Genomic DNA, 14,894 nt, shown 5'->3' on the forward strand with positions numbered 1-14,894 from the left:
AAGAGCATCTGTAAAATGCTGGAAATGTACAGTTCTGTAAAAAAGTATTTGATCCAGATTTATTTTTGGCATATTTGTCAAACTTAAATACAAAATGTAAATACAAAATGCAGGTGGAAAAAACCTGCCTGGCCCTATGTGAAAAAGTAAAATTAAAAGTTTTTGCAGCTTAAGGGCCCAGATGACTCGCCATAATTGATGGAACCATGAATTCTGTGCTCTACCAGAAAATCCTGAAAAATAATGTTTTGAAATCAGTTCATGACCACAAGCTCAAGTATACTTGGTTTATGCAGCAAGACAATGATCCGAAACACACTGGCACACCATCTCTTAATAGCTAAAAAAAACTAAATTAAGGTTTTGGAGTAGGCTAGTCAAAGTCAGGACTTAAATCAGATTCAGAAGCTGTGACATGACCTTAAACAGGCCGTTTATGCTCCAAAACATTCAATGTAGTTGAATTTTAGCCTAGCAAATAAGAGTGGGCCAAAACTACTCCACAATATTTTATAAGACTCATTAATATTAGTGCCAGTTAAATCAAAAGTCTCACTGTTGAGTGTCAACTGTCTTATATCTAGCATCTCATTCTTATATTTACAATCTCACTGTCTTATATCTATCTCACTGTCTTATATCTACCATCTCAATCTTATATTTACAATCTCACTGATTTATATCTACTATCTCACTGTCTTATATCTACCATCTCACTTTTATATCTACAATCTCACTGTCTTATATCTACCATCTCAATCTTATATCTACAATCTCACTGTCTTATATCTACCATCTCAATCTTATATCTACAATCTCACTGTCTTATATCTACCATCTCAATCTTATATTTACAATCTCACTGATTTATATCTACTATCTCACTGTCTTATATCTACCATCTCAATCTTATATCTACAATCTCACTGTCTTATATCTCTCACTGTCTTATATCTACCATCTCACTCTTATATCTACAATCTCACTGTATTATATCTACCATCTCAATCTTATATCTACAATCTCACTGTCTTATATCTATCTCACTGTCTTATATCTACAATCTCACTGTCTTCTATCTACAATCTCACTGTCTTATGTCTACCATCTCATTCTTATATTTACAATCTCACTGATTTATATCTACTATCTCACTGTCTTATATCTACCATCTCACTGTCTTATATCTACCATCTCACTTTTATATCTAAAATCTCACTGTCTTATATCTACAATCTCACTGTCTTATATCTACAATCTCACTGTCTTATATCTACCATCTCACTTTTATATCTAAAATCTCACTGTCTTATATCTACAATCTCACTGTCTTATATCTACAATCTCACTGTCTTATATCTACCATCTCACTTTTATATCTATCATCTCACTGTCTTATATCTACTATTTCACTGTCTTACGTCTACCACCTCACTGTCATGTTGTTTTTTGCACTACACACGTGCACTATATGTTGTGTCCCATTTAGTTTTGTGTAGTGTCTATGTTTTATTATTATTATTATTATTATTATTATTATTATTATTATTATTATTATTATTATTAATATTATTATTATTATTATTATTAATTTATGTTGTCTCATGCAGCACTTCTGTCCTGGAGGAACAGCTTTTCGTTTTGCTTCGTAATATACAGTAAAGGGTTTGGAATGACAATAAAGCCTATTTGACATAAATATCGGTATTCTGTCATATTCTTAAAAAGCATTATGAATAATGTAAACGAATAAAAAACAAACACAATATTTTCAGGCAGCACGATTTCTACATTCTAATCAGTTTTTTTCTTTTTTTGCACACATTTTATTTTGACAGAAATTCTCGCCCAGAATCTGATTAAAAGTTGTTTCAAATAATCGTGAGCCACCAAAAAATAAACTTGTAAGTACAAAGTCCATTTCTTTTACTCTGTATTTACCCGGAAGGACGTGTCACGTGACCAACTACTTTGTAGCTCCGTCTCCATGGAAACAAGCCCAGCATTGTGGCCATGCTAACAACCAACTTCTCAGTGATGTGTAAACGGGAATGCAGTGAGGATAAAGTTAGAAAGAAGCTCGCAACATGATTAGTTTTGCATATGAAACGTAGCGGTTCATCCTCTGTAGATTAGTGCAGCACGCTGACTAGGTCAGTTCAGCAGGTCAGCTAGCTAACTCAGTGATTAGCCGAAAACAGTTATGCAGGAATCGAGGAAAGTAAAATTACTCGTCTGAATTAGAGCATGTGCACGTAAAGGGAATATTCCTACTGGAAAGTCATTTAGGTGTCTGTGTTGGGAGAAGGAGAGAAAAGCACGCCTGCAGAGCTAGCTAGCTGATGGTCAGTATGAAGAAGGGAGATGATTCCCACAGAGCCTGGTCTGTAGAGGGACTGAGAGCTTCCAGGTCAGTTTCTGCTCCTGAACACGGCCTGAGTCTTACAGCAGCGAGTGAACATCCAGCTGAACTCAGTGATGACGGTAAAATTACACCTCTGACATCATTTATACTTCAGCAAACGCTCCTTAACTAAGCGAGAACTTTCCAGTCATCAACCATCATCATTCAGACGTGGTTTAGAAATATACAGTGTCCGTATTTCCTCCGAACATGTTTAGGGTTTGAATGACAAAAGTATGTCATTCATTCTTTCATCCATTTATCCATTCATTTATCTATTTATCCATTCTTTTATTCATTCATTCATTCATTTATTCATTCTTTCGTCCATTTATCCATTCATTCATCTATTTATCCATTATTTTATTCATTTATTCATTCATTCATTCTTTCATCCATTTATCCATTCATTCATCTATTTATCCATTCATTCATCTATTTATCCATTAATTCATTCATTCATTCTTTCATCCATTTATCCATTTATTCACCTATTTATCCATTCTTTTATTCATTTATCCATTAATTCATTCATTCATTCTTTCATCCATTTATCCATTTATTCACCTATTTATCCATTCTTTTATTCTTTTATTAATTCATTCATTCATGTATTCATTTATTCATTCATCTATTTATCCATCCATTCATTCATTTATCCATTCATTCATTAATTTATTCATTCTTTCATTCTTTCATCCATTTATCCATTCATTCATTCATTTATTCATTTATCCATTCATTCTTTTGTCCATTTATCCATTCATTCATCCATTCTTTCATCCATTTATCCATTCATTCATCTATTCGTTCTTACATTAATTTATCCATTCAAATCATTCATATATTCTTTTAATTATTTATTAATTCATCCATCCATCCATTTACTAATTTATTCAATTATCTGTCCATCCATCCATCCATCCATCCATCCATCCATCCATCCATCCATCCATCCATCCATCCATTCATTCATTCATCAATCTATCCATCTACTTACACATCCATCTCTGCCATCCTTCTTTCTTTATGAACCTCCCTCCAGACTTCTGGATTTTCTTTATCGCAGTCAAGGTCATGGTGAATCCATTGGTGAGTCTATTTCTGTAACACTGGGTACACGGCCAGACTCCTCCCCCCCCACCCCCCCCACCCCCCCCCGGATGGTTCATCACGATGAGTGAGAAACAGTTACATAAGATAATGTATTGGCTACACTGCCTCACCCCAAGCACATGTGTGAGGGATGACTTGCCTTGTACACACTGTTCACAGAACAGACTCTAAACCACCACTATCCTGACCAGGTAAAGTGGTAAATGATGACTAAATGATTGAATAATAGATGTAACACTATCAGAGAAAAAGCCTCCTCCGGTATGGTTTCTGCCGCTGTGTAATTCCAACACGTCTCATTCACTCACTTACGTTTGTTTTGAAGACGAAATAAAATGCACAGGAACACGGTACATCACGGAGGACTTTATCAAGAAGTTGGCCAAGCAAGACAATCTGTCCCATGTGCGCTGTCTGAATCTGTCCACTACTCATGGAGATAAATACTTCAGGGTGAGAAAGACGACATTTAATCTACTGCTCACCGCTTATGGATCTGAGTGATTGTTCAGTGAAATCTGTGGTTGATTTTCTGCTCTTTATATGTCTTAGTACATTGAGAACCTGGACAAGTGTGAGCGTCTTCAAGTTCTCAACCTTAGTAACAACATTATTGAAAAAATTGAGAAATTGGAAAAGCTTCATCAGTTGCGAGAGCTGCATCTTTCCAATAACAGAATCCGGTAAATTCGATATATTTATTTAATTTAAGAAACATCTTATTTGGTTATGTACTGAAGGGTTGCGTAATAAAATTGCTGGTTTCCCTCCTGCAGGAAAATCGAAGGTCTAGAGCAAATGGCCAACCTACAGATTCTGAATCTGTCCGACAACAGGATTGAACATGTGCCGCTGTGGTTCGGGAAAAAGCTCAAGTCCCTTCAGAAGCTAAACCTTCAGAAGAACAAGATATTTTCCGTTAATATAATTTTATTCTGTCAAAGCTGTTTATCGGTTATTTATGCATCTCATGTTCTAACTGTTATCCTCTTTTATCTTTTAGCTTCATGAGCTCACCAAATTGAAACTTCTAAAAAGTCTAACTGAGCTAATGTTAGCAGGGAACCCTGTATCAGACCTTCCCCACTACCGCCCCTTCTTAGTTTTTCATCTCAGATCATTGGAGGTTCTGGATGGGCAACCAGTCACCGAGCACGAGCGTGAAAAAGCTCACCAGCGCTTTTACACTGGTATAGAGTGCATTCTACCTTCACACACAAACCCACTGTGTCTGCATACAAACTCTCAATACGGTTTTTGTCAAAGTGAAATGTTGCATTGGCAAAGTTAGAGGCAATCAGGAAAGACTGAGTTACAATTGTGATGTGTCTCTGTGTCTGTTTTGTATCGTGTGCATCTGCTTTCTGGCTTGCAGAGGAGATCGAGCGTCTGGAGCAAGAGCTGGAAGAAAAAGGCACCGAGATCGAGCGACTGCAGGAAGAGAAAGCTGTAGCATTGAAGGAGTTGGAAGATCAAGAGAAGCTCCAGCAAAACCTGAGGCAGCAAAGCCAGGAGAAAGAGTGGCGAGAAGAACAGCTCGAAATGGAGCTGGGCACCAAATCTGAACTGGTGTGTAACAGAGCTTCTCCCTTTCCTCTATAGCACCAAGGCTAGAATTTTAGATTTACATGTATAATATAGATTTGTTTTAAACCTGCAGGAACGTACAGTAGATTTCAGTGTGTTTAAAAAAAATGTGCTATTTATGAGAAGAAATCTAGTGTTTCACTGTTTAAACCAGTTTATTCCTTTACAAACTTGAGTTTGCTTCTTTCTACTTTCTCTCTTTTTTAAGCTTTAACCCATTTCTTCTTCACTTCTTGCTACTTTCCCTAGCGATCTGTCAGTCACAATAAAGGTAGTATTAATTGCTGAATAATGTTTTTCGTGGCTTTTTTTTTTTTTGCATCTTTTAGACTGTTTGTGTTTTCCATCTAACTATTGGTTCTGCTTCATGAACATTATAAAATTGAGTGCTCTGGTGGGACTAAGCAGTGTGTAGTGTTTATCTGAATGTTACATTTTTCTGTATTGAGTAAGGGGACAAGGTGTCAAAATAGAGAACCATATTTTCAAATATATTTCGTCGGTTAAGGTTTTGCTGATGTGTTGGAGAACACTGTATTTACACGTCAGCACAACATCTCTAACGGGTGTTTGATCGAGATCTGGTTAATAGGGATGTGCATCTCGAGTTGATGCATATCCAACGATACAATGCATTAAATATACATATAAAGCAACCACTGATGCGATGCGATGCGTTGCGATTCACCCCTAATAAGATGCAGTGTGATCCGATTTCACATTGAGATTCAATGCCATATTATGCAATGGAAAAAAATGGTGGCTTTTAATTTTTTGGCTCAAACAGAGAGCAAATAATCAAGACACAGCTCTACCTCTGCCATGTCAATCTGTATTCTGTGTGACTCTCAGGACACGCCTCGGTCTCCGTAGTGTTGTGTTACGCCGTATTCACGTAGCAGCAGCGGTGCTGAGAGAACGACGAGAAATCAATCTACATATCAAATATTGGTCACTTTTGAAATAATGCAAATATTGCGCATCTACTACTATTAATTATACATAAATAAAAAAATTTTTTCAGTGCAATTATGTAAAAAACGAAGCCTCACATGATTAACTTTTATTGCCGATGCACCAATGCAAATCAGTAAATCTTACCATCCCCAGATTTTGATCTTTTTCATCCTCATCCTAGTCCGATGCCCTTCCTGATAAAAATGTTACCTCAAAGGTCAAGACAAATGAGCTTATTATTGATTTGCAGCGACTCTACCGAGGCAACAAGCAGACTCAAAAAATGCCAGAAAAGGAAATAGTCTCCCACCAGTTTCACTATCTGTATCTTATGTTCTCACGTTCTTTATTACAACCTTTCCAGACGTGCATGTTCTTTTCTAAACCTTGCATGCCATTTCTGTCTCTTTGCTGCATTTTCATGCTCAGCCTCGATTGCCTGTTTCCCTGCTGGATTCTTTCTACAAGGTATTCATTTTTGTCTAATCAGTTTTCGTTAGATCAGTCGTCCACCAGCTCCCGAAGCCCTAGTGAAGTGAATTGTCATGACTTTCTCCTGTGTCACCAGGTAGTCTCCTAGAGTGACCTGATACAGCTTTTGCTATCTTCATAAGCATGCTACAGTGCATTCTGCATGCATATTTCGAGTTGTAAATTCCGATACGTACATGCATTTTACATATGCAAAATGCGTCTGCATTTATTGAATACGTTTGCAGTGGAGTTTATGTTCAAAAATGAACGCCTGCAATTATTATACCGGTTCCTGAAGACATTTAATGTATTTTCCAGCTTAAACAGAAGACCGCTGAGCTGACTCGGGCCTGCCAGAAGCAGTATGAGCTTGAGCAGGAGCTGGCTTTTCATAAGATTGATGCTAAGTTTGAACCACTTCCATTTTTTAGTAATCAGGTGAGTTATATGAAGAACTACTTCATCAGTTTGTTTATTGATCTGTGTTTTAATGTGCAAGATGACTGTCCTTTTTTATCCACCAGCCATTTGGCAACACTTGTGCCTTATTTAGAAATTACTTATACTTAGACATACTTTATTGATCCCATGAAGAGTCAAGTCAGGTTTATTTCTATAGTGGTTTTCACAACAGACATTGTCTCAAAGCAGCTTTACAGAAATTTACAGTTAAGGTGAATGATGTGTATTTATCCCTGATGAGACTGTGGCAAAGAAGAAACCTTGAGAGGAACCAGACTCAAAAGAGGAACCCATCCATCCTCATTTGGGTGATATCAAGAGTGGGATTATAGTCTTTAAACAATATAGAACACTGGAGAGTGAGAACTAACACGAGCACCAGAGTGTAAGATTATGAGTAATGATCTTTCTACAGTCTTCTACAGTCATTGTGGTTATGAAACTAGGAGCTACTGAGCAGCTCATAAAATAGATCAACATTTGCGATCATCACAGAGCCAACACCAACTTCTCAATGCCAGAGCCTTTAAACACTCCAGGAGGAAAATTATATTAATTAATTATACTATAAATGAGACCAACATGCAACAGTTAATCGGTTTTCTGTTATTGGGGTGAATCTTGAATTGGACCCACAGACGTAACACAGATTATAGTGGGAAAGTGTTTAGTTTAGCAGTTAGAATGTTTAGCGATACTAGGGTTGGAAAAATTTTTATTTAGGGCTTAGTTAAGGCCAATTGCTAACGTATTTGTGTGTGATTTTGATGTTGTGAGCTAGGTTTTAAATTTCATTATTAATGCTCTCAAAAAAGTCTTAGCCTTTGTGAAACCTGCAGAAACCCTGATCATGTAAAACAGCGGTCCCCAACCTTTTTTGCGCCACAGACCAGATTAATGTCAGACAATATTTTCACAGACCGGCCTTTAAGGTGTGGTGGATAAATACAACAAAATAAAATGATACAAGCAGCATAAAAACTGGTATTTTCTAAATATAATAATAAACGTGAATCCACTGTGTTGTTGTTTGGTCATTTTGCATGCTTGGGGGTTTGAATTTAGCGGTAATGTATTATGTGTGTCCGGCCGGAGCGCCTTTAAGAAGGTAGGGGGTGTAGGTAAGACATGTGACTGAGGCATCATGACATGCATTAAGAGAGAGTCATAGACAGATGTGGCAGAGAGAATCCAGTCATTTTTCAAAAATTAAACATCGTTCAGAATCAGATGATAAATAAAACGGAAATAATGTAAGTTATGTATTGTTTCTGTGCGGCCTGGTACCAATTCCGCTGCCCAGGGGTTGGGGACCACTGATGTAAAATGTTACAATTCTGCACACTGAAATAGAATCTGTTTTGTTTAGGACCTGGAAGTGGATGTGACTGGTGAGAGTCCGTACATTGGAAAAGCCCGTCACAAAAGAAACACGTGTACATCGGACAGTATAGATGCAGGGCACAGGAGTCTAACTACAGGACACGTTACGCATTCAGACAAATTGAAGGAGGAGGAGGAGTCTATGCAGGACTTGAGAAGAGGTACAGTACCGATGTCCAAATAGTACAGCCTGTTATTTTAATTTTGGCCAAGTTGCCACAGCAGCTCTGTACACGATTTGCATAAAGCAATAGTTCTTAAACTTTTTCTGTCATTCCCCACTTTATCAGGATGTGATAGTAATAATAAAATACTTCAAGTTGAAAAAAATGTCTATTTATTGTAATGTCAAGTTCTAAATCAATAACATCAAATAGCATTAAAAGCTTAAAAATAGAGAAAAATGTAAGTGTAGTTGTTATGAACCCCCACTGTTGTTTTAATTTATTTGCATTAATGCCCTAATTGTTTGTTTTTGGTTGCTTTGAGTGTATGATCTTTATTTTTATTAGAAAAAAATCATAAATGAAGATGAATGAAGAATACACAAAGAAATGTATATAAATAAATTTTTAGCGCTGCACTCTGAAAACCACTGACATAAAGCAATAAGTGCTACGGATGTATTTGTTCAGGTGGTAACAGATTGAGCATCATACAGTTCCTGCATTGATTATTTTCATATATTGTTATTCCATTTATATCACAGGAATATGTTATGAGGACCTATGTATAATTGTTTATTCAATGAAATATTGGAATGTTTACTAGGTATGAAATTTATTGCAGAAGATTCCTATAGAAAAAATATATTTTTTAAAATGCATATAAAAAGTTTAAACTGAGAATATATACCATTCTAAGGAAACAAAAAAGTAATTTTGAATTTGATGGTCTCAAAAATGTTGGGACGGGGCCATGTTTACTCCTGTGTAGTCTATGATCTAACTGACCTGTTTTCAGTTAACTAATTAGTTGCAAAATGTTTCTCTTTAATTGTAAAGCAACAACATTTAATTAACAAAACTGTTTAATTTTAAAAACACCTATTTTTCCAGACATTTGCCCTGCCCTATATGCAAATTGTTACATTCTGTTTTTATGTACTTTTTACACAGTGTCCCAACTTATTTGGTATGGGGTTTGTATTCACATGCGCAGATACGATTATACATCTATTAATGTTTTTTAATGTATCTATTAGTCTTATATTATTTGGCACTGTACAAGTCCCTCTGAACGCAGTGTTCTTTAGAAACATAAGAAAGAGTGCAGTAATATAAATCTATTGGTTATATGCCAGCTGAAAAAAACGTCTTAGCCTTTCAGTTCTACAAAAACAGCTTCTCAATGTTACTGTGGTATAATCAAGTAATAATAATGTAAAATGGCATGCAATATATATATATATATATATATATATATATATATATATATATATATATATATATATATATATATATATATATATATATATATATATATATATATATATATATTACATATAATACATATTACATATTGTATTTTTTATACTCCTCATTCTCTACACATATTGTGCCTTACATTCATCTGCACTACTATTTTTTTTTTTTATGTGTATCTATATATACCTTACTGTACTTACTGCCTAATAGTTCACATCCAATATATATATATATATTTAGCAGACTTGTTTTTTTCAGCTCATGTTTTTCAATGCTAAATTGTCTGCACAGTTTTCACTGCCATAGGCTTATAACATTTAACTTGTATTTTTCAACAGTGTCTACACATCTCTTTACTGCTAAAACCTTTATATTTATTCACTGTACATATGTTTACACACTATATATATATATATATATATATATATATATATATATATATATATATATATATATATATATATATTATATATATATATATATATATATATATATATATATATATATATATATATATATATATATATATATATATATATATATGCTGTACATATAATACATACACATTGTACCTGTACTATGCAATGACAACGATCTATCTATCTATCTATCTATCTATCTATCTATCTATCTATCTATCTATCTATCTATCTATCTATCTATCTATCTATCTATCTATCTATAATACACAGCTGAGGAACGGCTACAGCAGCTGCATAAGGAGATGGAGTACAGAGAGAGACAGATCCTGAGAGCCACGGAAGAGCTGCAACAGTTAGAAGAGGCGGCATCTCAAAAACGAGTGTGTCTTTTTTTTCTTTTTTTTATAGTGTTTTTTTTTAACTATTATTACTTTAGGTCCAAATATATAAAGAAACTATATTTTGCTAACATTTTTCTAACTCGTTATATCATGTGGCAGCAGTCTGATGTACAGATCAAGAGCTTCAGGTAATGTTCACACCAAACTTTGATCATGGCAGAGTTCCTGTTGCCAGATTGGCTGGTTTGACTGAGCTGCTGATGAAAATGTCAGTTATGTGAGTGGAAATGCCTTGTTGTTAAGAGAGACCAGAGGAGAACATAGATTCTCATTACATCAACGGTGAGCAGAGAAGCATCTCTGAAAGCACTATAAACTTTAAGGAGGATAGGCTTCAACAGTAGAGGGCTACATAGATCTGCTTTCCTGTCAGCCAAGACCAGGAATCTGAGGCTTACTGAAAGTCTGCATGAGATTTCTATGTGAAATGTAGATGAAAGTTTAAAATTCTTTGCCTGAATATAAATTGTTTCACTTGTATGGTTGGAAAATGTGCATTATTAATTAATATTATTATTAATTATCAGCACATTTATTGCAGACACTGTTAAGACTCCTGGTCAGTGAAGACACTGTAACACTGTGTACTCTTTGTATGTGACTTCTTGGAGATTTCAGAAGCAGAGAAGGACCATCTCAGACAGCAGCTGCACTCGAAGATCCAGAAGTTATGTGAGATGCGGGAGGAGGCTGAAACCCTGGAGAAACATCTGGACAGGCAGAGCTCTGAACTCAACCAGGCTCAAGGGGAGGTGGACCATCTCCAGAACTTACTGCACACTCTAAATCCAGAAGACATCAGACACGTTAGTAATAGCTTTAGACTGTATTTTGATATAAGTATAGTTTTTGTTTTTCTCCAGTAATTCTCTTGCTGTCAAGTCATTATTTTGAAGTCATTTCGAATTCCCTGAACATTTGGAACTAAAAACATAAGGTCATTTGATATGGTAAGAATATCTCCGCCAGCGACCTTGACGACAAACGCAACTATACTGAATGTTGCCTTGGTTCCATTCCAGAAAAACAAGATCAGCCTCCCAGTGGAATACATACTGTAGAGATGCCTAGTGAAGGTATCAAAAGCTGCAGCCAAATCATTCTTAGTGTTTGTCTCTTTAAGGGAATGGGAGGAGGCTTCCTGTAGGGAATTTGGGTGGAGCTTGGAAAGTAGCTCACTCCCTTGTCATAGCCAGTGATTGGTTGGACAGAGGGTTTCCTGTGTTGATTCAAAGCAGGAGCTGGAGGGAGAGGGGGAGAATATGGAGGAACAGTGTATGTGTGTGTGTGTGATGGTTAAGGGGGGGTAGATGGATGGGAGGAGAGCTGAAGTGCAAAGCAGGGGGAAACCCTGTACTGTGTCTACAAGCAAAAACTTTGTAGCTGAAATTCGGTAATGCCAAGGAGTGGATCAGAGAGATAGTAAAGTCTAAAGATCAGCAAGGTGTCATCCTGTAGCCTCAATAGAGCCAGTAATGGAGGTGGAGCAGGATTTTTGACCATGTCAACCACTTGATGTTAGTAAGTACCCCAGTGAAATATAGGAGGGGTGCGTGGTTGTATGTTTTGCATGCTATATGTTATCATAATGCTGTGTAATGCTTGAAGAAACTTTGATTTTGTTTGTTATGTTAGGGATGTTATATTCTGATATTCACGAAAAACAATTATTTTATCAAATGGGTTTTTTAATAGTAAATAACTATATATTAGAACTATTTTGACTTCGATGCTACTATGTAATTGAAAAACTGACATGAAAAAATTTGCACAAAACCTTTTTTGCATTTGTACAATGTACATACCAGTATTTGCCTTGACAGGGGAAGTGACACAGTGGCACAATACCAGGTGACATGTGCAGGATGTGCTCTGAATATAACCGGGAATCATGTTTCGATCTTTATGTCCTAATTTGTATGCAGTATGTGGTTGTAAATCCTTGAAAAAATAAAAATGCTGATTTGTAGTTTTAGGTTTATAAACTGCACTGAGGCGTCACACCATGCATATGGTGATTGTAATAAAATGTCTATTAGCTACTCATTTTGCCTTTAACAAGAAAATATGCATAATTATTTAGTCCAGAACTAATTCACTACCTTGCATTGATGTGTGAACTCAAATCATGAGCGAGGACATGATACAGAGTGTGATGATAGAATATACTGAAACCCATTTCTTTGTTCTTTACTTTTTTTCATAAATTTTTTTGGTTCAGGCTCATGTGAGGTCTCAGTTGGCCAGTAAGAATCAGCTGTGGTCCATCATGAGTAAGAAACAGCACGAGTTGGAGGGCCGGCTAGATGACATGCTCAGTCGCATCGCACAGGAGACGCAGGAGATCAAAGATCTAGAGCAAGAGCTTACTGAGGGTGAGAGATATTGTTCTGATCATGTTAGAAAGTGCAGCATATTATAACAAGTTGTAGGTTTATTGTCATTCGCACAGGTACGTTACAGAACATGAACATTGGAATTCTTGTGCGTTTCTCAGTCAGCTTTAGTCACCATTGTTTACACAGTATTCACAAAAAAGAATACACAAGAAGACTTTCTTATTAATATATATTAGGGCTGTCAATCAATTCAAATATTTAATATATCGCATGATTGTCATGAGTTAACTCACGATTATTCGCAACTTAACCACACATTTTTCTGTTTGTACCCAAATGTACCATAAATTAATACTTTTCACGTTTTTAATGCTCTAATCAACATGTACATGGACAAATATTGATGCTTTATGAAAATTTATGTTTATTATTAGTGAAACCAAACTCAACATAGAGCATAAATACAAAATATTCTAGTAAATGTTTTAAAGTAATCGTGGTGTTTCAAATGACTTAAATCATCAGGACAGCAAACTCTTGCTATGTTTCCACACGGACGGTTTTAATTGGCGGATGTGTTGCTTCATGGCAGATTTTGGTGCCTGATTTGAGACAAGGTTTAGCGATTACAAATATTTTTTTGCTTGGGATTTTTTATTTTTTTTTTGTTTTAGAAAGGACGTCGTGAATAAATGTTTTGCGTTGAAGATTTTAATTTCGTGTTTTTTATATCAATGTATTTATATTTGTTAATCGTGCATGAATTAAATTTGTGCTGTAAACATTTTTGACAGCCCTAATATACACACATTTTGAAAAGTTGTAAAAGTAAATAAATAATAATGAAAAATATTTGCGCATTGTGTAAATAGGTAATTTTGCATTATTGACTATACATAAGTAATATTGCATTGAAAAACTTTCTACACATGGAAGAACGTTTAAGGGCTGTGATTTCTATTCATAGAGAATTCCCTAATCACTTAATTACTAGTATGCCTAAATAGTATTGGCAAAGCAGTGATGCACTGACAAACTACCGTCATTTCCAGACTATTAAACGCACCCAAATATAAGCCGCACCAACTGAATTGGACAAAGATTTTTATTTTGAACATAAATACGCTGCACCTGTCTATAAGCCGCAGGTGTCTACACTGAAACTAATGAACTTTACACAGGCTTTAACGAAAGACAGTGTCTGTTACACGGCTTGTATCTAAACAGTAGCCTACCAAGAAAGTCATTGTTCACTGTCTTCCTCCTTCCTTTCACAACAATTTCTCTTGAGAGTTTTTCTTTTGGCATCGTCGTGGGTTTAAAAAACACCATCGGTGAAGCTTTTTTTTCCCGATGCCGTGCAGTCTAATGTTATAGTGCTCAGTTTTTTGGCTTGAAGCTTGTGAAGCCGGGAAAAACACAGGAAAAATCCACAAATTAGCCGCTTCATTGTTTAAGCCGCGGGGTTCAAAGTGTGGGAAAAAAGTAGCGGTTTATAATCCGGAAAATACGGTAGGTATGTTTAAGTGTCTATGTTAAAGTGATCTATTATCTAGTTCTATTTTACAATAAATTTGTAAATTTTTTTCCCATCTTCCAGGTCAGATAGCAGCGAATGAAGCACTGAAGAAGGATCTGGAGGGTATAATCTCTGGACTACAGGACTACCTGAATGGAGTGAAGGATCAGGCTCGACAGGCCCAATCGGAGTGTCTGTGTCTGCAGAAGGAGAAAGACGCTTTACAGCAGCTCCTTTGGGACAAAGATCACCAGCTCAGCCGACTTCAACAAGTAGCCCAGATCTGTGACAGCACAAAGGAGGTTCGACAGAGCCTTTTTCTTACAATAATAAGTTTGCGCAGCTATGAGATTGAAAGAATATAATGAAATGGGAATTAAGTAAAAAAAAAAAAAAAAAACAG

General features: G+C 35.8%; 1 protein-coding gene across 4 annotated transcripts in view; it reads left to right on the forward strand.

The window, feature by feature from the left end:
- The first annotated feature begins 2,003 nt into the window (after window positions 1–2,003).
- Window positions 2,004–14,894, forward strand: part of cntrl (centriolin) — a 33,988-nt gene continuing 21,097 nt past the window's right edge. Inside the window, exons 1-13 of one of the 4 annotated variants that reach the window (XM_083527636.1) lie at window positions 2,004–2,484; window positions 3,846–3,973; window positions 4,073–4,203; window positions 4,297–4,438; window positions 4,524–4,710; window positions 4,896–5,089; window positions 6,494–6,532; window positions 6,857–6,976; window positions 8,370–8,544; window positions 10,503–10,612; window positions 11,245–11,439; window positions 12,855–13,008; window positions 14,573–14,793. In XM_083527636.1, coding sequence (XP_083383762.1) covers window positions 2,343–2,484; window positions 3,846–3,973; window positions 4,073–4,203; window positions 4,297–4,438; window positions 4,524–4,710; window positions 4,896–5,089; window positions 6,494–6,532; window positions 6,857–6,976; window positions 8,370–8,544; window positions 10,503–10,612; window positions 11,245–11,439; window positions 12,855–13,008; window positions 14,573–14,793 — 1,938 coding nt within the window. In that variant the 5' untranslated portion in view covers window positions 2,004–2,342. Of the gene's footprint in view, window positions 2,485–3,845; window positions 3,974–4,072; window positions 4,204–4,296; window positions 4,439–4,523; window positions 4,711–4,895; window positions 5,090–6,493; window positions 6,533–6,856; window positions 6,977–8,369; window positions 8,545–10,502; window positions 10,613–11,244; window positions 11,440–11,860; window positions 12,155–12,854; window positions 13,009–14,572; window positions 14,794–14,894 lie in introns of those variants that run through there. The other 3 variants (XM_083527637.1, XM_083527638.1, XM_083527639.1) reach the window with 3 other exon arrangements.

This window comes from Silurus aristotelis (assembly GCF_946808225.1).
Source record: "Silurus aristotelis genome assembly, chromosome: 23".
NCBI lineage: Eukaryota > Metazoa > Chordata > Actinopteri > Siluriformes > Siluridae > Silurus > Silurus aristotelis.